Genomic DNA, 22,681 nt, shown 5'->3' with positions numbered 1-22,681 from the left:
CTGTATTTACTAAGTAGAAATTAATTTCTATTTGTTTATATATCAGAGATAGGAGTAAGCACCTACCAGAATTCCCAAGGGATGTGAAATCACCAGAGTCAGCACACCAGTGGGCTAAAATCCCAACTCAAAACACAACAGCTGGATGCTTTAGGGAGCCCGGCAATCTCTAGATCCTCGGCTCCTGCCACTATCCATCCATCCACCCACACATCCCCCCCATATCTGTCCCTCTGTCCACCCGTCCACCCCCACATCCATCCCTCTGTCCACCCGTCCACCCCCACATCCATCCCTCTGTCCACCCGTCCACCCCCACATCCATCCCTCTGTCCATCCATCCCCTCGTCCATCCCCACATCCATCCCTCTGTCCACCCGTCCATCCCCACATCCATCCCTTCATCCACCCATCCATCCATCCATCCCTCTGTCCACCCGTCCACCCCCACATCCATCCCTCTGTCCACCCGTCCACCCCCACATCCATCCCTCTGTCCACCCGTCCACCCCCACATCCATCCCTCTGTCCACCCGTCCACCCCCACATCCATCCCTCTGTCCACCCGTCCACCCCCACATCCATCCCTCTGTCCACCCGTCCCCTCGTCCAACCCCACATCCATCCCTTCATCCACCCATCCATCCATCCATCCTCCCTCTCTCTCTCCCTCATCCACCCATTTCCATTTGAGTTAAAGGAGATACACATAATGACATAGTAAAATATTCATTAAAAATAGTCAAAAGGTGCCTTAGAGTAGGCTGAAAGGAAGTGAACACAGATAAGGAGAAGGACCAGCAACCAGTATGCCCACCCCACCTCCTGGCTTTCATCGTCCCTGAGGTGCTAAGAATCTTGTCCCTGGAATAATCTTCCTAAAACAGGGCCCCTTTCTATGATGGGCTCAGTCCATTTCTCCCTGGTAAAGGGGCATGGACCACACCTTCTCTCTGGGTCCTTCCTCACCCTTGGTTTTAGGAGTTGAGGCAAGTAGGGACCCAAAATATGAGCCCCTTCTCTAGTAATGAGTCCGACGTGCCTGACAGCCCCCCACCCCCTTCTCCCTCCTTGCATATTCCTTTATTATAATAGAAACCCAGTCATCAAAAAACAGTAAAAAAAAATAAAGAGATCATTCCAGTGAGCCCCAGAAGCCTGATGTTACCCTAACGTCTCCCCATCTGAGCTGTGGGACTGGGGTCCTGTCTGATGATGGGATCTGCTGCTCTGAATTGCTGGGATCTTTGATGAATTAGCTGTCCTGTTGCAGGGCGGGCAGGCCTTGGCCTCAGGGAATGGTGTGTGTCTGTGTGTGCATGCATGCACAACTCGGGCCAGGCCTCAGAGGGAATGGATGGCAGAGGTGGTTGAGAACAAGGACAGAGAACCCTGCAGAGGCTCCTCCCGCTCCTCCAAGTGTGGGGTTAATTGCACCAGCCCAAACCTCTGATTGACCTTGCCACTCTTGACAGTTTCTGCAAGGGGCGGACATTGCACTCATTCGTGAGAGACCCCAAGACCTCTCTGGACATCAACAAGACGAGGCAGATCGCTCAGGAGATCATCAAGGTAAAAGGAGCATGTGGCTGCTGAGGGCTTGGGCGTGGACTTCCAGCAGCCCCAGAGCTCCTGGCCATCCGTCCTGCTCTATCTCCCCTTCCTGGCTGGCAGGACCCCATCTCCTTCCCTTGCTCCCTGCCTCATCCATTTGGAACTGGAAGCTGCATACTTGGTCCATGGTTATAGAATCAAACTGGTTGGGGAGTAACTTGGTAGGGTGCTTAAGGTTTTAAAGACAGGCAGAGCCCACCAGCTGTGTGACCTTGGGCAGGTTGTCTAGCCTCTCTGAGCCTCTACTTCCTCTTCTGTAAAATACGGATAACAGTACAGCCTCCCTTATTGGATTGGAATGAGGATAAAATGTGATAATATATGTAGAGAGCATTTGACTCCAGGCTTGGAATTTATTACAAGTATTCTAGGGACAGTGGAGTGGGGTGGGGGGTTCTACTTAGAGGGGACTTGAAAGAAGGACCTACCCTTTGCCTTAGAATTTCTGAATAAAAAAAAAAAAAAGAATTCTGAATCAAAGTTTCATGAGGGCAGGCCCTCAGGCTCGACCCAGGCAGCCTTTTTGCTTTATCTCATCATTTTTTAAAAAAGTAATTGAATAAAAGAATTTTCTCCCAAACTTACCAGGCCCTGCTCCCTTCTACCTCCTCCACTCTGTCCTCTTCCCTCTAATCTTTTTCTCTCCTAATCATTGCAACATGGGGGGAGTTTGGACCTGGATGCTAACAGGCTGAGCTACGATGAATGAGCCATCCAGAAAGATTCCAGGGCAGGGAAGAGATGTCAGTAAGAGGTTTTAGAGCTGCAGAGCCAGAAGCCATCTCTCTACTGGCTTTGATTTTTGCGCTGCTGAGAAATCACCCATTTCCCCTTTCTGCTGTGAACTCCTGAGCCACTTCCTTTCTGTACTTATCCTTTATGCTTTGAGGCTCGAAACAAAATGAAAAATAAAAGGGAAACAACCCTTGGTTAGAGGATTGGAACTTCTGTACTGCTGTGGAAATGCTGTGAAAAAAAAATGGGATGGGAGGAGGACATCTCTGAACTGGCCTTTTGACGGCTTGACATTTGTTTTAAGGGGCAGAAGCTCAGGGGGGTATAGTGGCTTGCCTCAGTCACGCAGCTGGTCTCTGCTCACCCTGAGGTGGAGTCTTTGACTCTGGCTTCTGGGGAAGGCTTGTGCCCTGGTTTGGTTTGAGAAATGGTCAGATATTTTAAGCAGGATTGTCTTGCACTCAGGATGGCATCTCGGAAAGAGTAAATTGCTCCTTCCTGGAACCCCCTGCTTCCAGTTCAGGGCAGCAGTTCTCAGCAAACCAAGGGAAATGGCCACAGCGGATGCCACACCCTCCCCTCCCCTTCAGACGAGAACCTGCCGGCCCAGCTTTGTTTATAATTCCTCTCTGGTGCACTCCAGGCCCATTTGTGCTGAGCCCTGGCTGGGTGCTCTGGCTGGTCCTGCCTCAGCTCTCATTCTTACTGTTTTCCCAAAGTGGCTTTTATTCCCCCCAGACCACAACTTTCTACCCCTCGCCCCAACTGTGTGTAAAGTGCCCAGCATGTGGGGAGATTGAGAGATAGGTTGACATCTGCTGCTTTCCGAGCTGGCAGTGACGGCCATTCCAGTTGTGACATTTTATTCCTATTCCTGAGGGTTTGGGGATGCACAGGAGTCCTAAGCTTGGGTTTAGAGGGCAGCTTGGCCTTGGAGGACACAGGTCACCCATGTCCCACTTGCCCGGCCCATCACTGTTCAGTCCAAGTACAGCCTGGGTTAGACATTTCCCCCCCACCGCCGCACCCCAGTCCTCTCACCCGACAGATGAGGACACTGAGGCTCAGAAAAGCTGAGTGATGTGTCTAAAGTGAAACAGAGTGCTAGAATCTGAGCCGAGATAGAACTTGAACCCAGGATTTCAGTCTTCGTCCAGTGTTCCTTCTTCTACAGCACAGATACTGGGGTTCCCCAAACCTGGGGACTCCTGCGGGAATCCCTCTCTGTTCCCCACTTGAGGCTTTGCCCTGAGGGCTGAGCCTAGCCCTGCAGAGCCTAAAAGAGACCCCAGCTCATCTGGGCCCCTTATACGTACACAGATGGTATCACAGGCTTCGTCTCCACCATCATCCTCTCCACACTTCGTCCCTCAGCCTAACGGGGCCTGGGCTGAGGTGGTTGTTTGGCAGCAAAGAGCACGGATTGGCCTGAGATGAGATCTCAGCGCTGCTACTTAACTGCGCCATGGCCTGGGACAAGTGATTTCTGGCTCTCTGAGCCTCAGCCTTCTCCTCTGCAAAATGGGGACAAGATACCAATATACTGCAGGGGGTTGGGAAGATTGAATGAGAGGGTTCGGGTGAAGCATGCAGCCTGTCGCCTGGCCCCGGGTGGAAGCTCAGCACCTTCTGAGCCAGCCCCACTGATGCGAGCCCGCTGCCTTCCAGGGCATGGGCTATTTGCACGCCAAGGGCATCATGCACAAAGATCTCAAGTCCAAGAACGTCTTCTATGACAACGGCAAAGTGGTCATCACAGACTTCGGGCTGTTTGGGATCTCAGGCGTGGTCCGAGAGGAGCGGTGAGCTGGCCTCAGGCATCTGGGAGTGACCAGGAGGGGCTGGGTGGGGACTGAGGGCCGGGCACACCTCCCTGCAGGGAAGGCCGGGTTTGCTTTGGCCCTGTCTGTACTTCTAGTGCAGAATCAGGTTGGGGTGATGTTTGGGTCCTCTTAGGACTTGACTCTGAGGGAAAAGCCCCCAGTGAGGCTGTGGCCCCTTCCTCTCACTGCCGGCTTGGGCTAGGGGCCGGGACTCATGAACCCATATGGGGAAGAGCGCTGAGCTTTAGTTCCCCCAAGTCTTGGAAAAGAAAGACTCTTCCCCAAGCCTCTGGGAACCCCAGAAAAGAGAGTGCAGCCAGGCTGGAGAGCCAGCCCCAGGCCAGGTTTTGACATTTGACCAGAACCACACCCCACTCTCCCAGCATAGAAAACCAGGCACGCAGCTCCCTGCTGAGGGCCTTTCCCAGAAAAGGCCTGGTTACCACCCTTTTTTTTTTTTTAACGAATGTTTTTTTTCCCATCACATAGTTGTACATTCATCACCATGATCATTTTCCAGAATATCCACATCAACTCAGAAAAAGAAATAAGAAGAAAACAACAAAAAAAATTCATACATACCATACCCCCCTCCCCCCATCAACCACCAGCACCTCAACCCACTAAATTTACTCCAACATTTGTTCCCCCTATTACCTATTCACTTTCAATCCATATGTTTTACTCACCTGTCCATAAGGTAGACAAAAGAAACATCAGACACAAGGCTTTCACAGCCGCCCAGTCACATTGCGAAACTGGCTACCACCCTTTTGTGTGACATTCCCCCAAAGCTGATGGTGTTTTTGAAAGTGCAAGAGCCATGTGCCGCCCTCTGGGTGTGTTTTTTTCTGGCCCGCATGTGGGTGGGGGGCTGGGCCTGGGGCTGCGGTTTGCCAGGGGGGCTTCTTGCCACTGGCTGGAAGGACTGGCGACCGTGCCTGGCTTCTTGGCCCCAGGCGTGAGAACCAGCTGAAGCTGTCCCACGACTGGCTGTGCTACCTGGCCCCTGAGATCGTCCGTGAGATGACCCCCGGGAAGGACGAGGACCAGCTGCCCTTCTCCAAGGCTGCCGACGTCTATGCATTTGGGTGAGCTGAGGGTGTCTCTCTTCCTGGGGCTCTGAGGCTAAGGGTGTCCACCCAAAGACAGGGCCCTGGTGGCCAGTAGTGTGGGGACTGGGGAGTATGTGTTTTGGGGTATTCAAAGCCCAGGCCTTGGAGTGAAAACAGACCTGGATTTCGAGCCCTGCTCTGCACTTATTAAGCAAGGGTCCCCTTGGCCTTCCGTGTCCCCTCCCCGGTGGGGTTGTTTCATGGGGATTTTAAAATGCTTAACACTGGTGGTCCCACCCACTGCCCTGAGCACACTCACCAGAGCTAACCAAGAACTGCCCAAGGCCAAAGTTTTTGGTCCATGAGGCACCTGTGCCTGGTTCAGTCTCTCCCACCTGGGAGAGTGCGGCATCTGCCCGCCAGCCCCAGTGCCCCAGACTCCCTTTCCCCATAGTTAGAGCTGGGGTCCTGGCCAACAGAAGTTTTTTTTTATTATTCAGCATAAAACATATAAACACAAACATTCTTACCGTATGATCATTCCATTCTTGATATGTAATCAGTAACTCACAGTATCATCACATAGTTGTATATTTATCATCATGATCATTTCTTAGAACATTTGCATCAATTCAGAAAAAGAAATAAAAAGAAAACAAAAAAATTCATACATACCATGCCCCTTACCCCTCCCTTTCATTGATCACTAGCATTTCAATCTACTAAATTTATTTTAACATTTGTTCCCCCTATTATTTATTTATTTTTAATCCATATGTTTTACTCATCTGTCGATATCGTAGATAAAAGGAGCATCAGACACAAGGTTTTCACAATCACACAGTCACATTGTGAAAGCTATGTCATCATACAATCATCATCAAGAAACAGGCCAATAGAAATTTAAGTGAACCACATATGAAGGTTACAATTTTCTGGTAGCCGCATGAGAAAGTAAATAGAAAAATCCATTTTAATAATACATTTTATTCAATGCATACATCAAAAATATTATATAAATATGTAAAGCTTACTTATTACATCCTTTTTTTCCTACAAAATCTTCAAACTCTGGTATGTGTGAACCCTGCAGCCCGTCCCGGTTAGGACTGTCACCGTCTCAAGTGCTCGATGGCACCATGTGCTGAGTAGCCACCGAGGCGGGCGATATGAGTCTGTGGGTGATACCTCCTCCCCGCCCCGAATAAGTCAGGAGGGCCAAGGAGGGTGCAGGGGCTGACGGGAGGCCACCCAACCCCAGCCACCCAGGCATTTCTCTGGATATCTTTCCCACTGGCCACCATCTCCTCCTCCATGGGCCTTTAACAGTGTCCTTTCCTGAGCGCCCATGCATGCCAGGTGTGGCTGGGCATGTTAGTTACTTCTCACAGTTGCCACGAAGCAGGCAGCAGCCCAATGGAGCCTTAACAGCTGGGACAGGGCCTCGCAGCAAGAAGGCGGCAGTGCCAGGGCTCCGTTAGGAGCAACCAGAAATGCTCCGCTCAGCCCAGAGCCTGTGCTGCCTCAGTCTTCCCACCTGGCCGGAGGTCACCTCCAGCACGCCATCATGGGCTCTGGAAGCCTGGGGGGTGGAGGGCTGTAGAAGGGCCCTGTGTCTTCTGGCTGGGCTCCTGGTGTCGCAGCCACCACCCTCGGGCTGTAGGGCCCAGGGCCCGAGCTGGGCAGCACATCAGGGAGCTCACGCCGTGTGGCTGTCTCTGCAGGACTGTGTGGTATGAGCTGCAGGCAAGGGACTGGCCCCTGAAGAACCAAGCTGCAGAGGCGTCGATCTGGCAGATCGGAAGTGGGGAGGGCATGAAGCGTGTCCTGGCCACCGCCAGCCTAGGGAAGGAAGTCAGTGTGAGTAACCACCTGTCCTCGGGGAGGGAAGAGGAATGGAGGGCAGGGTGGGGGCTCAGGGCCTGGCTGTCCTTCATTCACCCACCCGAGAAGCAGGACCACTGAGGGGTGCTGCCATTGCACGCCTCCAAGATAGAAGATAAAAACCACACACATGCACCAAAGAATGAGAGAAGAACAGGGAGGCGTAAAGAAGAAAATGAGAGCCATCCACCATCACCCCACTGCTAACCTTGCCTTTATTTCCCACTAGCCCCCCCCCAAGGTAATGGTTTTAAGTGAATTAGGAGATGAAGAAATTGTTAAGCTTTGTGTGTTAGCTTACATGAAAGAAGATTAAAAAAAAAATCACTGCACAAATATACAAGGGGTGGGGTTATGCCGTGGTAGCAAAGCTTTCTCCATCACATTTTCTTCACCGTTCAAGAACAAATTCAAGTTTCCATGGCAAATTTGTTTTCAAAATGCTGAATCATACTACGGTTGCACATTTCTGAAAACCTTTCCTGGTTTCTCTGCCGTGGCACAGTCGATGTATAAAGAAACCCCAGACATCGGTGTTTTCAGTGTGATGAGTGATAACCATGTGTTCACAAGTCAGAGAGGCCTGGGGCCACCAGGCTTCCACTTCCACGTTAATAAGTAATCCCAGTAGGCATGCGGGCCGCCTCGCAGTGGAAGAGATCAGAGGGCCCACGTAGCACCTGTCCAGCTCCTGGTGCAGATTAGCCACAACCTTCGTTTCAGCAGATCAGTGTCTGCAAACCCTGAGACAGGCACACTGGTGAATTCAGCCTCATCTCCCTGAAAGATCCCGCTGTTTGCCTGAACTGTCTGGTAGCAGGCAGCAGGGACGTGTGCAGATGGCTCTCCGAAGATGAGGCGCTTTATCCCGTAGTCATGCACGCCCTCTGCTTGCAGCGCAGACTGTTGGCACATGTGAGCTGCTCCAAGAAGGACTTCAAATGCCCGACCAAAGCTCCAAGGCTAGGTTCTTCCTTCGCCAACCGATTCCACTTATCAGGGTGTGGGGGTGGTGGGGCGTGTGCCTTCTCACCGCCCTTGGGACCAGAGCTGGCTGAACGCCACCCTCACCCCGAGCGCCCTCGGGAACCCTTGGAGGACAGCAGGGGCACCAGCCATGCTGAGCGCTCCAGACTTCCAGCTCAGGGGGCAGCAGAAGTGGCTACTGCCTTCTGGCCTGCTTAAATAATATTTTATATATAAATATATATATATAATGTATTTTTATTAAATATATATATTTAACAAAATCAGGGTCTTACCATACATATGGCTGATTTTTAAAAACTCAGTTAAAGAGAAAAGACTCGATAACAAAGACAACCCTTAAGTCATGAGTGGGCAGCTGTAACCTTTCCCTTTGTCCCCACCGGCCTACCCTTGCCCCCCCTGATTTTTTTTTTAATAATCCTGACTTCTTTTTTCCCTGCATGACATTTTATATGCTCGTTACCTCAAATCGTTAACAAGTCCCCATTCTGTCTTATGGTGACAGTAGAATTTAATGACTTCTCTGTCATTAGGCTTTAGGTTATTTCCAATTTTTACCTTTTACAATAAAGTTATTAAAGACCTCTTTGTAGAAACCAGCGTACGTACGTATGAAAGAAAAAAGTGTTCCTAGTAAAAAGATTTCTGGCAACACTCCCGACTTCCTTTCTGTTTGCTTGTGGAGTTGGAGCAGCGAGGGTAAATCCTCCGAGGGAGAAGGGCTGGAGCAGAGCACGGAGCTCTGAGAGGGCTGCAAGGGAGTTAGGGCTCAGCGCTGGCTGCAGATCAGGACCACCTGGGAGCTTTTTAAAAATATCAGTGCCAGAGCCTCCGCCACCCCAGGGATGCTGATTTATCTGGCCTGGGTAGAGCCATGGTTATTGGTAATTTTTTTGTTTTTATTTTTAAAAATATTTTTATTGAGAAATCGTCATATCCACATAGTCCAGACATACCATGTAATCACTGGCTCACAATGTCATCACATAGTTATGTATTTAGCACCAGGATCATTTTTAGAAATTTACATCACTCCAGAAAAAAAGAAAAAACTTATGCATCCCATAACCCTTTCCCCTCCCTCTCATTGACCACTAGTATTTCAGTCTACACTTATTTCTTTTACCCCTTATCCTCCGCCCTTTATTTATTTTTCCTTATGTTTTTACTCATCTGTCCATACTCTGGATAAAAGCATCAAACGCAAAGTTTTCACAATCATATGATCACCTTGTAAAAGCTGTATAATTATATAATCGTCTTCAAGAATCAAGACTACTGAAACACAATTGAACAGTTTCTGGTACTTCCCTCCAGCCACTCCAATGCACCACAAGCTAAGAAGGGATTTCTATATAATGCATAAGAATAACCTCCAGGATGACCTCTTGACTCTGTTTGAAATCTCTTAGACACTAAAACTGTATATTGTCTCATTTCTCTCTTTCCCCTTTTGATCCCAGATGGGGAAGTTGAATATTTCATACTTTCTCTCCAGTCCCCCAAGGGGATTTTGCAAATGCTTCTTTATTCTCTGCCTATTACTCTGTTTTATATTAGGGCATCACACTAACCTGTACAAACCTACAAGATCTACAGATCCTACAAGATCTCACGCCTTATTCAAGATTCCATGTAATTATGGTGTTCAAATAAACTGACTATGCAAGTTAAATTAGATAATGTGCTACCCAAAATGTAAATTTTGTACCAAATAAACATCTCTTCCTTTGGTCTCATACGGAAATTGAAGTTTTTAAATATGGACCATATCATCCTTTACCCTGTATTCTGATTTACCTTAGTCCTATCCAGATCAGCTTCATTCGTATCTCTGGTTGAAGTCTGATCACTTTCTCAACTTTAACAGTTGCTGTATGGGGTACTGCTGATTGCATAGCTTCAGTGCTCTAACTCTGAGTCCAAAGTTTCTGTGAATGACCAGGTTATACACAAATAGCTCAGTATTTCAGAATTTAGAAATAGCAGTGCAATTCTGGAATAGATGTGACTGCTGTAAGAGCTTACAATGTAGGACTCTACTGTAGGCCCAACCTGATAACCCATGCTCTTTACTTCAGTTCTTCCAATTTGTATATTACAGCTATATGAGTGAGGCATGCAACTAGGTGAATAAACCTTAAGGACAGTACTTTGAGGCTTTTTAAGAGAAGCTTGGAGAGGGGCAATGGGTGGGCAGGTGGGGACAAAGAAAAAAATGTTAAGACAGCCAACTTCTGGCTCATAAGAGTTACCGTTCTTGTGGAATCTTGTCTTTTTAATCTATTACTGTTGTGGAGTGGGGTGGGTGTTGGCCAGTGGCTATAAATAAATATTTCGAATCATAGCCAAAAGCAAAGGGTAGCAACTCCTTGCCAACTCTGAATGGCAACTGCTGTATACGTCACCCCTGGATGCTTTGTTTTGTGCCAAGGCGGCCACAGCAATCCAGGCATTTTACCTAAGTCTGCCTGCACTTGAAAAAACCTAGAGGCCAGAAGTGTTCATGAAAACTGGCAGACCATTACCCCGTTCCTTCTCACTCTGGGCACCATCTTCAAAGGGATCCAACTTTTCCCTCGTTTCATCAGCTGTAAAGGCCGCTAGCTGCTGACCAGGCAGTTAGCCAGGACCATGTTTTCTTTTTTGTGGATCCATCTCCTTCCTTACACTCCATCACTTGTTCCGAGGCTCCCTCCTGTTTGGTTGGCTTCTAATTGTCTTTTTTTCTTGTAGAGAAAAGAAATAAATACCATCTCCGTATTCCTGAGATCATGCAGCTCCTACCTCATTCTTGTCTATTAAATCTGCTCTATCTCAGAGCCTTCTGATTTCTCTTATAATGAGATTGTGGGTCTGTTGTACAGCAATCATCTTTCTATTTTCTTTCATTCATTCCTGGGTCAGTGGTGCACTATTTCTTGTTATTGCATGTCTCTACCTTTCTTTATTTGCAGTCCAGCAAAATGAGGGTGAAACCTAAGAAACTGCCTTTCAACGGATGCATGGGAGATAATCTTTGAATCTTTTGCATGCCTAAAAAAGTCCCCATTTTGTCCTTACAGTAGGAGTAGAGTTCTTGGTTCAAAATAATTTTCCCTCAGAACATTGCAGATTTAGCTCTGCTGTGTTCTGATTGTCCAGTGCACGATTGAGAAGTCTGATGTTGGTCTGATTCTCAGTCTTTCACAGATGAGCTGTTTATTTTCTCGGAAATGTCTGGGATCTTTCTTCTATCCTTGTTATAGTGAAATTTCATAACGATATGTCTGAGCATAGATTTGTTTTGCTTTGTTTTTTCAGTGAGGGCCCTTTATTGGACTCTTATAAAGACTCGCTTTCCTTGAAAAAATTTCCAAGAAGTTTTCTCCTGTTATTTATTTTATAATCTTGTCCTTCTGGTTTCTTTGTTTTCTCTTATAGGAGCTCCTGTTGGAATTTTGTCCTTAAGAAGTTGAGTCTCCATGTCTCTTATCTCAGATTTTCTATTCCTATCTAAAACATCCTATCCTCAATCTGGGGAGGGAAGTTCCTTGACTTTGCTTTCTAGTACTTCAAGTCACTTTTTGTCTGAGAAATTATATTTTTAATTTTAAGCACTTCCTTACTTTTTGGTCATTTCTTTTTTATTGTTCCCTGGGTTTGTTTTATGACTACAGTAGCTGCTGGAGCTCCCCCCACCCCTGTTTCCTCCAGCATTCAGTGTTTCTGTTATTCTTAGTTTCCCTCTGGTTTTCCTGACATTGTGGGAAGTCCCAAGGGGTCTAGTTGTATTTGAGAACAAATGCCTGAGTGCTGGTGCTGGGTAGTAGGCGTGCACTTTCTGCCTGCCCTGGGAGCACTTTCTGTCCTGTCCTGGGAGCACTCTCTACCTGCCCTGGGAGCACTTTCTGCCTGCCCTGGGAGCACTTTCTGTCCTGTCCTGGGAGCACTTTCTGTCTGCCCTGGGAGCACTTTCTGTCCTGTCCTGGGAGCATTTTCTGCCTGCCCTGGGAACACTTTCTGTCCTGTCCTGGGAGCATTTTCGGTAGACCTGTTTTCTTACAGCTGTTTTCCTGAGTAGGAAGGCTGAAGGCGCATGCTGTGTATGTGAGTGGACCCAGAGAGTGGACAGCCTGAAATACCAAAGTGAAAGGGGATTTCTCTGGGGGCATCAACATCCATATGGGCAGTCCTGGGTATCCGGGGTGGTTGACCTGCTAGTGTGGAGATGAGAAGGATGGCTTATTCTGCTGTAAGTTGACGCCCCTATATTTAGTCCTTCTTATTACTCCCAGCCTCCATTCTCACTAACACCTCTGAGGCTCCCACCTCTATTGCAGCCCCATCTCACACAGTCCAAACTCCTTTTTTACCTGTCAGTACACTTCCTTCCACTTTCCATCTACTAGAGTCAGTGATCCCCATTTCTCAGCTCTTTCTCATTTCCACTTTATCCAGCGTTAAGCTCCGTTACTTTTTTTCAGTGAGGTGTAAGAAGGAAGGAAGGAGGAGAAGCAAGCTCTTGTGATTCATTTTGAACTGAAAGCATCAGAGCTCTTCCAAAGAGCTGTTATTTCCCAACCCTAGTCCAGGAAGTGGTTTGTCTTGTTAATGAAAGCAGGGTGTTCCAGGGCCTGCTGGCTACAGCACCAAAGGGACCCTGTGCATATTGCCCCAACTGGGTCCCCTCCTCCCTCCCAACCAGCACACATGCCTACTAACTCCAGCTCCATTCTCAGGAGATCCTGTCTGCCTGTTGGGCCTTTGACCTCCAGGAGAGGCCCAGCTTCACTGTGCTGATGGACATGCTGGAGAAACTGCCCAAGCTGAACCGACGGCTCTCCCACCCCGGACACTTCTGGAAGTCAGCTGAGTAAGTACCACAGTGGTGAGTCAGAACCTGTCAGCCAGGCCCTTGCAGCCCTTACCGGGTTCTCAGGGGCCACCCTCCGTTCTGACTGCCCAAGACTTTGACCTGGGAAATATGTAAAGCAGACCAGCCAGAAGGTGACCAATCCCTTGCCCTAAGCAATACTAGGACATAATTTCCCATGTGTATTTTGAAGACTCTTCTGGATAGGTGAGTCCCTCCAGTTCTCATCAAAGAAAAACTACACTTATTATCAGACCAGAGCTGACCCTGGGCCCAGGCTAGGCTAAGACAAGACGATTCTGCCTAGGAAGGGGTTAGGTGGGGCCAGCTGGAAATCAGAACAGTATGGACACTGAGCATCACCAAAATAAGCAGAGCCCAATATCATTTAAAATGGTGCAGACTTAAGGACAGAGCTTTCTAGAACAAAAAGTCAGCCGCTGCTCTGGGAGCCTCATCACTTGGGTTTACATGATGCTTTGACTCTTAAGCCTTTTCACCCCTTTTATTTAACTCCGCAGGCGTTTGTACCTTTTGGGGCAGGGCTGGTCTCTGTTGGGCAGCGTTGTCCTCCCTCCTCTTTTCTGTCATGCTCCCTTTCTTCTTGACCCTTCTGGTCCTATTTGCCAGAACATTCCAAAAGTTGTCCCAATCCTGCCACGAACTCTTTGTGAGAATCTGCAGAAGTCCTTCCTTTTTCTGGACCTCAGTTTTCTGGTCTTTAAAAGAGGGGAGTTGGGCAAGATCAGAGTAGGAAAACTTTTTCCATAGAGGGCCAGGAGTAAATATTTTAGGCTTTGCCGGCCAAGGAGCTGTTTCGAGGTCTAACTCTGTCCTGGGCCTTACCTGCCCTGAACAGCCTCGGGGAGCGATTGGAGCCCACGCACAGTCTCTGCCGTGATGGTGCAGCTCTGCTGTGCCAGCGGATGCAGCCAATAAAACTTTATTTATGGATGAGAAAATTTGAATTTCATATAATTTTCAGGTGTCATAAAAAATTCTTCCTTTGTTTCTTCCCCCCCAACTGTTTGAAAATGTTCTAACCATTCTTAGCTTACAGATAATATAAAAAACAGGAATCTCTGGTATTTCCCCTTTAACTACTTGTTGAATATTGCTTTGAAAATTATTGCTTTTTTCTTTCTTTGCTTTGTATATATGTTATACAATAAAAAAAATAAAAGAAGAAAAAGAGAGAAAGAAAAAAAATGCATTGTTGGCCAGATTTGGCCCTCAGGCTGAACTCCTGGGCTAGATGAATGCTTTGAGCTATTTAAAGGTATAGGGCACTTTCTAAGAGTGAAATCCCACACAGAGCCCCAGTATATAAAGCAGATCATGGAGTTGCTCTGGGTGAGGGTGGTGTGGGGTCATTCCCCACTGTCCCAGGTAGTCCTGAGGCACCCAGTCCTTTGCACACCCAGGCATAGCCCAGAGTCCCTAAGAGACGCTGCCTACCTGTACCAGGTGTGTGGTAGCAGCAGCACTTCCCATCAGCCCCCATTTCAGCGGATTAGTTGGTCGTAGAGTGCTGTTTTGGACCAAATCCATGTGACTATTTCTGGCATTCTTGACTCTTATGCATATGTTGGGTTTGTCATCTTCCTAATGAATCAAACTCTTTTGGCATTAGGTGGGCTTCAGAGGTAGTCCTGTTAAAATTGTAACAGTGAATTAAAATTAACAATAGAGGGTGTTCTTAGAGCAAGGATTACCAAACTTTTTTCTGCAAAGGACCAGATAGTAAATATTTTAGGCTTGTGGGCCATATGGCCTGGTCTGTGGGTTCTTTTTTTGCAACGCTTTAAAATTGCAAAAACAATTTTTAGCTGGTGGCTGGATTTGGGTGGCACATAGTTTGGTAGCCCCTGTCTTGAGAAAGAACCAAACCAGGACTCTAGCTGCAGGGGAGGAGAGCCCAGCATGGGCCACCCAAACAATGCTGCAAATAGGAGAACTTGAAGGAGAAATAGAGTAAACCTAGCTGATTTAGGCCAGGTGAAGGCAAAGTCTAGATGAGGACAGGTGGAAGTTAGGGCAAACACCATATCTTATAATACAATATTACATTCAATATTTTGCTCTTAAGATGGATCAGAGTCTAGAGCAAATGGTAGCAGGATGCTGCCATTGGAGGTGAGGGTTCTGGTCGGCCGCTGCTGAGTGCCCGCTGCACGCCTGGGTAGACACAGGTGGCCAGGGCAGGGCCTCACCAGTTGGGAGTTTATGTCTCCTGGGGATACAGACCAGCAGGCAGGCACCGTAAGGAACTCTCCCTGTGGCAGGTCACCTCTGTATTCCCAGCTTCTTGCTCAGTCCCAGCAACGTTGCAGCTGCTGGATAAGTATTTGGATGGATGAATGCGAGGGCGAAGGAGCATGGTGTGCCGAGTGCCGTGAGAAAGCACGGGGGTGTGTGGGGCACAGCTGGGGCCGTTCTGCCCACCTGGGAGAAAAGGGGGGCCACTGGAGCTGGGTATTGAGCAGCAAGAGTCCAGGCAGAGGCCGGGAGCATAGAGAAGCAGTTTGGGGAGGACGCCAAAGAGGCTGAGCTCTGACCTGGCTCTCCCAGACCAGGGAGTGCCTCACTTAAAACCCAGGCCCCCAGTTTTCCTGTCCATGAAAGAGAAGGTGAGTGTTGCTGTTCAGGAGATGATTCAGGGTTCCCTAAAGACCATTTTCCCCACCTTCCCATCTCACAGGTGGCAAACCGAGTTGCTCCTCGGACTGTTACTGCCCCGAGTCATCAGTTTTTAGCCCCCGAAAGCAAAGCCTACCAGGGCAGCTGCATGGAGCTGGGTCCTGGGCTTCGGTCATGGTTTCCACATCCTACACGTCCAGCCTCTAATTCTCATTTTCTCTTCTCTCTTCCATTGCTCTTGTTTTTTTATTTTCGGGGGTGGTGGGTGCCCTGGCCTGTCTTCTCCCCTCTGCCCACCGTCCTGATTCCTGCACTCCTTCTCCACCTGTCTCATCACCTGCTGGGCCTGGCTGGGCCGACCGTACTCTCTCCACTGCTGGTGAAACGGGCGTGGGCACCCCCAGCCGCTGGCGGAGCCGCTACTACGGGAAAGGACGTTTCGGTCAACCTGACTTTAAGAACTCCGGGCCAGTTCTGGAGGAATAGTGTGTTTTCTGCCATTTCTCCCATTTCATGCCTGTGGCCCTTACCCCGTCGCACGCCCTGCTCCCTGTTTTGTCTCTGCTTCCCGGCCTCCCCATCTTTCCGTGTCTCATGCCTAGAAGCCAGAGTGACATTCTTTCAGCCGCACTGGCCGGCGGGAGCCATGCAGGGTTTATTTCTCCCAGAAGGTTGAGAGAAAACCCACCCTGTGGCAGGCCCTCTGTCCACACACGGTGGCAGCTACACGGTGGGCTGGCGGCTTATCCCTGGGTGGGAGAGAACTTGGATAGTTGGTCTGAGTGCCCAGGGTCTCCCTGGCCAGAGCTCAGAGGTAGGGAGTCCAGTGAGCAAACCGTGTAAGCTCCAAGTAACTTTCGATGGTCACTGCATACATCAGCGGGGGGTCTGCTGGCCGCCTCTGTTGAACCCCTCCTTTTTTTTTGCAGACATGACCGTGCCATAGGGGTGTCGGGAAAAGGTCCCTTTTCTCAAGCTCCTCTTCCAAGCTTTCTCTGTTGCCAGGCCTGGGTGGTGGAGTCGGGGTAGCCCTCTCTCTTGTTGCAGGGAGTGAGGGCCCCCTACCCAGCTGCTCCAGCCAGGCCTCTACAGCCCCCTGAGCCTCCCCACAAGGGGCTACTGGTCCTGACGCTGCTCTCCCCTTCTTGTCTCCCCTCCTGTAGGTTGTAGGCCTGGCTGGCTTGCATGTGCCGGGGCTGCCCTCCTAATCGACAGCTCGGGATGTGACTGCCACTAAAACGTGTAACCAGATGCGGCACTAACCCAGGGGATGTGATTTCTGCTGCTACAGTCTTCTCTCCCGAAGCTGCTTCTTTTGCTTGTTTGTTTGTAAAACTGGCCCTCTCCAATCTCCGTGCAGCCTGCGTGTGCCTGTCTGCTCAGCAGGAGGGCCCCACTAACCGTGCTCCCCTCCAGGGCGGGCAGAGCAGCTTTTAACTCCCTTTCAGGATATGACTTTCATTTCTTTCTCCGGTTTCCTTTTGTGGGGTGGTCTCGGTTTATTTTGGGTGGTCATCTCTCAGAACTGACATCTTAACAAGATTAAACCCACTCACCCCCCAAACACACCAGCACCCCTCCCCTCCAGTGTGTTCATAGCACCCAAGGTAGGAGTTTTGCTTGGCTTTTAACACACAGGGGATCTCATCCAGCAAGGAGTGGAATGATCTCAGAGCTGCCAAGAGGCCGTGTGCCTTTAAACCAAGGTTGCCGGCACTGTGGTCACAGGACTCTGAGTCCCCTCTGCAGGGTTGGGAGTGGTAGGCATAAAAGTTCCTGCTGCCATGGAAGACACTGGCTCTGAGGGGCTGGGTCCTCGGAGGCACACTTGGAAAAGTTCCTAAAGCAAAGAGGTGTCTGTTTCCAAACAGTGTCACTGATAAAAAGCAAAGTTCTTGCCCCCACCCTCCTGCAAAATTATCACTTTTTCTCTGCCCCAGGTGATGCATAGACCCCAAGTCAGCTTGGTTTAGACTGTGGTCCCCAGGCCCTGACAGCAGAGCCACTGGCGTGCTTACTAAATGCAGATTCCTACATACCGCTCAAGGCCTGCCGAGTCCGTATTTCTGGAGGCAGGTTCTGGAAATCTGCATTTCATGTAACTTCTCAGATGCCCCCTGATGTACCCTAAAGTTTGGGAGTCATTTCCAGAAGGAGACTGAGCTGTCCCTCTCAGTGCTGGGAGTCTGATTTACCTTCTCCCCCAGGTCCATTCAGAACCAGAGTTTTCCTGGGCTGCAAATGACAAAAAAAAAAAAAAAAAAAAAAAAAACTCAGATGAGCGCATGACGGCTCCTGAGCACACAGGGTGCAAAAGATGCAGAGACAATGAGGCCTTGGCCCTGCCCTCCAAGGGCGGGCCAAGGCCCAGCGCTTTAGCCCCCACCCCGTGCTCCACACCCCAGCTGCGTGACCAGGTGCAGCCTGCAATCACTTTCCCTTCTTGATGGATATTCTTTGCCACGCTTGCAGAGCTGTTTGCGGGTTAAACTAATTCCGGTCAAGACCAGTGAGGCCATAACCCTTGTTTTTCTTCCTTTTTGCAGCATTAACAGCAGTAAAGTGGTACCCCGCTTTGAAAGGTTTGGCTTGGGCGTCCTGGAGTCCAGTCATCCAAAGGTGTAGCCAGGTGCGCAGGTTTTCTGCCTCTGGTTGATTTCTTTTTGTGTATTCCTAAAACACCTGAACAGCCACCATGACAAAAACACTCTTCACAATGCCAGTCCCCCTCCTAAGCCTGCGCCACACACCGAGAGCACGAACCCTCGATGCAAAATGTTCGTCCTTGAAAACACTTGGGTCCTGGAGATGGAGCCACACGCACTGTTTCTTAAAACGATGCCATCAACAACCAAACCTGTCCAGACAGCAGATGTTTACATGTGTGTTTCTGCTGAGTGAACTCAGTATTTTACAATAGGTAATAATAAAAACAACCAGTATCTCTGCAAAGGTGCACTGGCACCGCTGGCCGGGAGGACGGAAGTGGCTGTCCCCCCGAAGGACCTGCAGGCAGTGAGGAGCCCGTGCTGGGCCAGAAGGAAAAATGGCTTCAGGATCGTAGCTGTTCTTGGGGTAGGGGGAACACAAGGTTGGACCTGGGCTCTGCTTTGGCCCCAGACCCCACCAATGGAGAATGTCCCTCTACAGTGTCTCCTCTTGCCCTATCAAAGGGATGCTGTCTCTTCATCTTGCAGAGAACACCTGGCTAGGAGCCAAGCTGGGTCACTGCGGTTGAAGGTCCTGGTGATTGAGTTCACCTCCAACCCTGTGATCCAGCCCATTCCTGTAGAGACAGAACCCAGACTAGCACCTGGACAGATCCAGTGGCTTGTAACCTGGTGACTCTGCAAGGTGAAGAAGCATCTGCATACCTATAGAGATGTGCTGCTTTCATGAGGCCCCTGGAAGGCTCCAAGGAGATGGCCCCCTGGCCAGCCCAGCAGCTGTGTGTCTTCACGGCCTGCTCTGTGAGAACAGGGAAGGGAGGGAGACGTAGGCGGTGGGGAGCACATGGTCTCACCCTTCCCAGCCACGTGGTGACCCGCCCTTTAGATGCCCATCCTCAGTAGCGCCAGAAGGCTCTGAAGCTGCTCACCTCTTCCGCGTCCCCTTCCTCTCCCTCTGTCCTGTTGAAGCCTTAGCCTGGTCACGGCTTCTCCACTGTCCAGGCTCTGAACTGAGAGGAGGAGGCATGAGGTCCAACCACCCCTCTCGGTGAAACCCATCTGGCCATCCAGCTACCCTTTCCCCACAATCTCCAGAGCCTTCCCAGGCACCAAGTCAGGCCCTGTGCTGGACTTGGGCAACTCCTGTGATGTGAGAGCACCCTGCCTGCTTCCACTGGAAATTGTCACCTCCAGAGAGAGGTTGCACATGGCAAAAGAGCCCTTAGCAGAAGTTCTGTGACATTAGGCTGCAAAACCTGAAAAGTGAAAGGGGTGATGGGAGCGTGGCTGTGACTGGATTCAGACCCTGCATCGGAGGCCAGGCCCTGACCTGAGCTGCGGTGGGGAGGCATGCGGCCCACCCACCCCCTTCAGTGAGCCCCACTTAGCCAGGCCCTCAGTCTCCAGGGCCTTCCCAGGCCCAGCCTGGCAGAAGCAGCATATAAAACAGGCCGCCTAGCCCAGGGGCTGTGAGTCGTCTTCCTGCCCTCCCGGCCAGCCCCCCTTGACCGACCACTACTTCCGAGAGTGCAGGTACGGCATGTGCATGTGTGCCCCAGAGATCTTCTGGACCGCCCCCCTGCCCATCAGCTGCCCGCCCCAAATGGTAGCGCCTTAACCCTTTCCAGTTAGGGTGTGGGAGAAAGAAAGAGAGGCTGTACGCCACTTAGCTGCGACTCCCTGTGGGTCTGCTCCTATCACCCCATCATCCCTGTGCCCCCCGCTCCTAAGCCCCCGGTGTGTATCTGCCGCCCCCATGGCTACACTGGTCTCCCACACACCTGCACGTCTCCACAGGTCGCAGCCTGCGTGTCTCTGGCTTCTTGCTCACCTTTTGGGGTCCTGTCCTGCTCACAGCTCCTGCTCGGTGCTGACAGTGACCTTCCCTCGGGCAATCGCCCCCTCCCCCGGTCAGTCAGCTGAATCAAAGCCGGAGCAAACTTCCCCTTCCCCCGCCTCCAGGCCCGAGAAGGCTCCCCGCCCGCCCGCAGAGCCAGCCCGGTTTTTTCCCCTTTCTCATAAATGTCCCATCCTCAGATCACTTCAATTCAAGCAGCTTTCATTGCCTGCCTGTGGAGTCCGCAGGTGCAGGGGACCCAGAGGTGGGAAAACTCAATCCCCTTAAGGCACTGACAGTGGGGGAGGGTCTGACACCTGGCAGGAACTCAACAGCCACTAGGCCCCGACGGGGTGGGGCTGAGGACCCCCCTGCGCCCCCAAGACCCTGGGCAGCCTTGCGGCCCTCGGTCTGCCCCCTCTGCACTGCCTGAAGACTAAGAAACACCTGAGAACCGCCCCCCACCCCCCCCCCGCGGTCCCCCTTCTCCCTCTTTGTATCTACGTGACTGTGAATGGAGGTTAGGAAGCCTTTCTGTGTGGTCACCCCTGTCTGCCTTGGAAACACGGAGGACGACACATACTGTGAATTCAGCCCTCACGGCCAACTGTGAAGGGGATGGAGACGCCCAGGGGGCCTCCCTGGAGAGAGCTGCGGGGGTGGGGGGCACGACGGCTCCCCTCAGGGTCAGTGCGAGAGGACCCCCCAGTTCCCTGCGCAGCGTCCGATGCTCGAGGGGCCCGTGTCCCTGCGCCCCTGCTGCCTGTAACTACCAGAGCCCCCACCCACCCCCACCCCCGGGACCCATCTAGCTTGGATCCTGGCTGGTTCCGGGTTAGCTGTGAGGAGCAGGTGACAGAGTTGATCTCTCCGTGTCACCAAATCAAGCACGTGTGCAGGGCCCTGGAATCCCTCTGCCGCGTCACGCGTTTCTTCTTGTCACAGAGGGTGGGAGCCCTGGGGCCTGCATCTCCGCTATTCTGTTTGGATGGGGAGGGGGACGCACAGCTGTGGAGCTGGCTGGGGTGTGCGCGATGCTGCCACGTCCGCGGGGGCTCGGCAGTGGGGGACGCCCAGCGTCTTCCGAGGCCATGAGAGACACGCTCACTTTTTTGAATGTGATGTAAAATTTGTACAGTGAAAGTTTTTATATTTTCTATCAACTATGTTTGTCTTCCAGAAATGCTATTAATTTAAATTAAAATGGTTAGTATTAGCAGGCATGCGGTGTCTGGTTTTTGTGTGTGCGTTTGTTCTTGGTTTTGCCACTGGCAAGAAGACCTCCTGTGTGCAGAGTCACCCTGGGTGGCTGGAGTTCGCGAATAAACTTACACCCCAGGGTGTCCTGGGGCTCGCGTTGCTTGGTCAGTTCCAGGTGAGAGGCGGGGACGCCCCCACCCCCGGGACAGATGCACGGGAGGACAGAAATAGGGGTTTGGGGGCGGTGGGAACCCCCTAGAAGACAGGCTCCGTGAGGTGCGTGCAGAGGGAGGCGCAGGGAAGAGACCGCTCCCGACACACACCAAGCAGCAAGGAAGATTCAGGCAGCCCCCGACGGCCACGACACCTGACAGCAGGCCCCGACCTGGTCCCAGGAGCCTCCCTGGCTGGGCATTGTCTTGGCCTGAGAGAGAAGCTTGGGCAAGCGGTGGGGGGTCCTTCCTCCAACTTCAGCTTCTAAGACCCTGCGGAGCCAGGCTTTGGAGATTGGGGTAAGCAGAACAGGCAGCAGCGCCAACATTTATTGTTAGGGCCCGGTTATGTTATCTCATAACCGGGCCCTAAGGGAGGAATCCTCATCATTTTTCACCTGTGGAAAATGAGGCACAGAGAGGATAAGATATTCACCCGAGGTCACAGAGCTGATGGGTGGCTGTCAGTTCTGCAGTTTTGACGCTAGAATATCCCTCTCATCAGAACATATTGATCAGATATTTATTGAGTACCTACTGTGTGCAAGAGATGGCGCTCTATGCAGAGGACACAGGGAAAGGCAGAACCTTTGCCTTCATTCATGAGTCAACGTGTGTCCAGAAGAAGGGGGCCTTCCACCTGCTTGGCAGGCTTCACGAAGGAAGTGGCTTTGGAATTGTCCTGAAGGATGAATAAATATGCCTGGTGCAGATAAGCCAGGAGATGGCATTCTACCCAGCAGGAACAGCATATGCAGAGGCTCAGAGGTCTGGGAACAAATGGTGTGCTTGGGAAACCACGGATATTGAAGCTGTTGTAAAATGGGACCCGGGGAATAGGATGACTCGTTTTGGAGATGATGCCGTAGGGGCCAGAACAGGGAGTTTATGCTTTTACGTGACTGCTCTAGGGAGCCATTGAAAGTTCTTGAGCTGGGAAGGACCCTGATAAGATTTATGTTTTAGATATGTATAGATGGGTTGGGGGTGGGGGTGAAACCGAAGGGAGCAAGGTAAGATGTAATGGAAAGGCGAATCCAGGATAATTCTCGAGGTGTCCGCCTTTGTGACAGGTGAATGGCTGAGTCGTTCGCTGAGGAGGCAGAGCTTTAGGAAGAGGAGCAGGTGGGAGGGTCATGCTTAGGGGACAGTGAGATGAGGTCTATG

General features: G+C 50.7%; 1 protein-coding gene across 2 annotated transcripts in view; it reads left to right on the top strand.

Annotated features, from left to right (window-relative positions):
* KSR1 (kinase suppressor of ras 1) overlaps positions 1–21,325 on the top strand; it is a 163,841-nt gene extending 142,516 nt beyond the window's left edge. The window contains exons 15-21 of one of the 2 annotated variants that reach the window (XM_077165247.1): positions 1,476–1,572; positions 4,018–4,151; positions 5,132–5,263; positions 6,952–7,087; positions 12,823–12,956; positions 16,001–16,081; positions 18,143–21,325. In XM_077165247.1, the coding sequence (XP_077021362.1) occupies positions 1,476–1,572; positions 4,018–4,151; positions 5,132–5,263; positions 6,952–7,087; positions 12,823–12,956; positions 16,001–16,081; positions 18,143–18,221 (793 nt within the window). In that variant the 3' untranslated portion in view covers positions 18,222–21,325. The remainder of the gene's footprint in view (positions 1–1,475; positions 1,573–4,017; positions 4,152–5,131; positions 5,264–6,951; positions 7,088–12,822; positions 12,957–16,000; positions 16,082–18,142) is intronic. The other variant, XM_077165248.1, reaches the window with a different exon arrangement.
* Positions 21,326–22,681: the final 1,356 nt, after the last annotated feature.

The sequence above is a fragment of the Tamandua tetradactyla genome, chromosome 6 (assembly GCF_023851605.1).
Source record: "Tamandua tetradactyla isolate mTamTet1 chromosome 6, mTamTet1.pri, whole genome shotgun sequence".
NCBI classification, from domain to species: domain Eukaryota; kingdom Metazoa; phylum Chordata; class Mammalia; order Pilosa; family Myrmecophagidae; genus Tamandua; species Tamandua tetradactyla.
The sequence above is the reverse complement of the archived record's forward strand: the minus strand, read 5'-3'. Positions and strand labels throughout refer to the sequence as shown.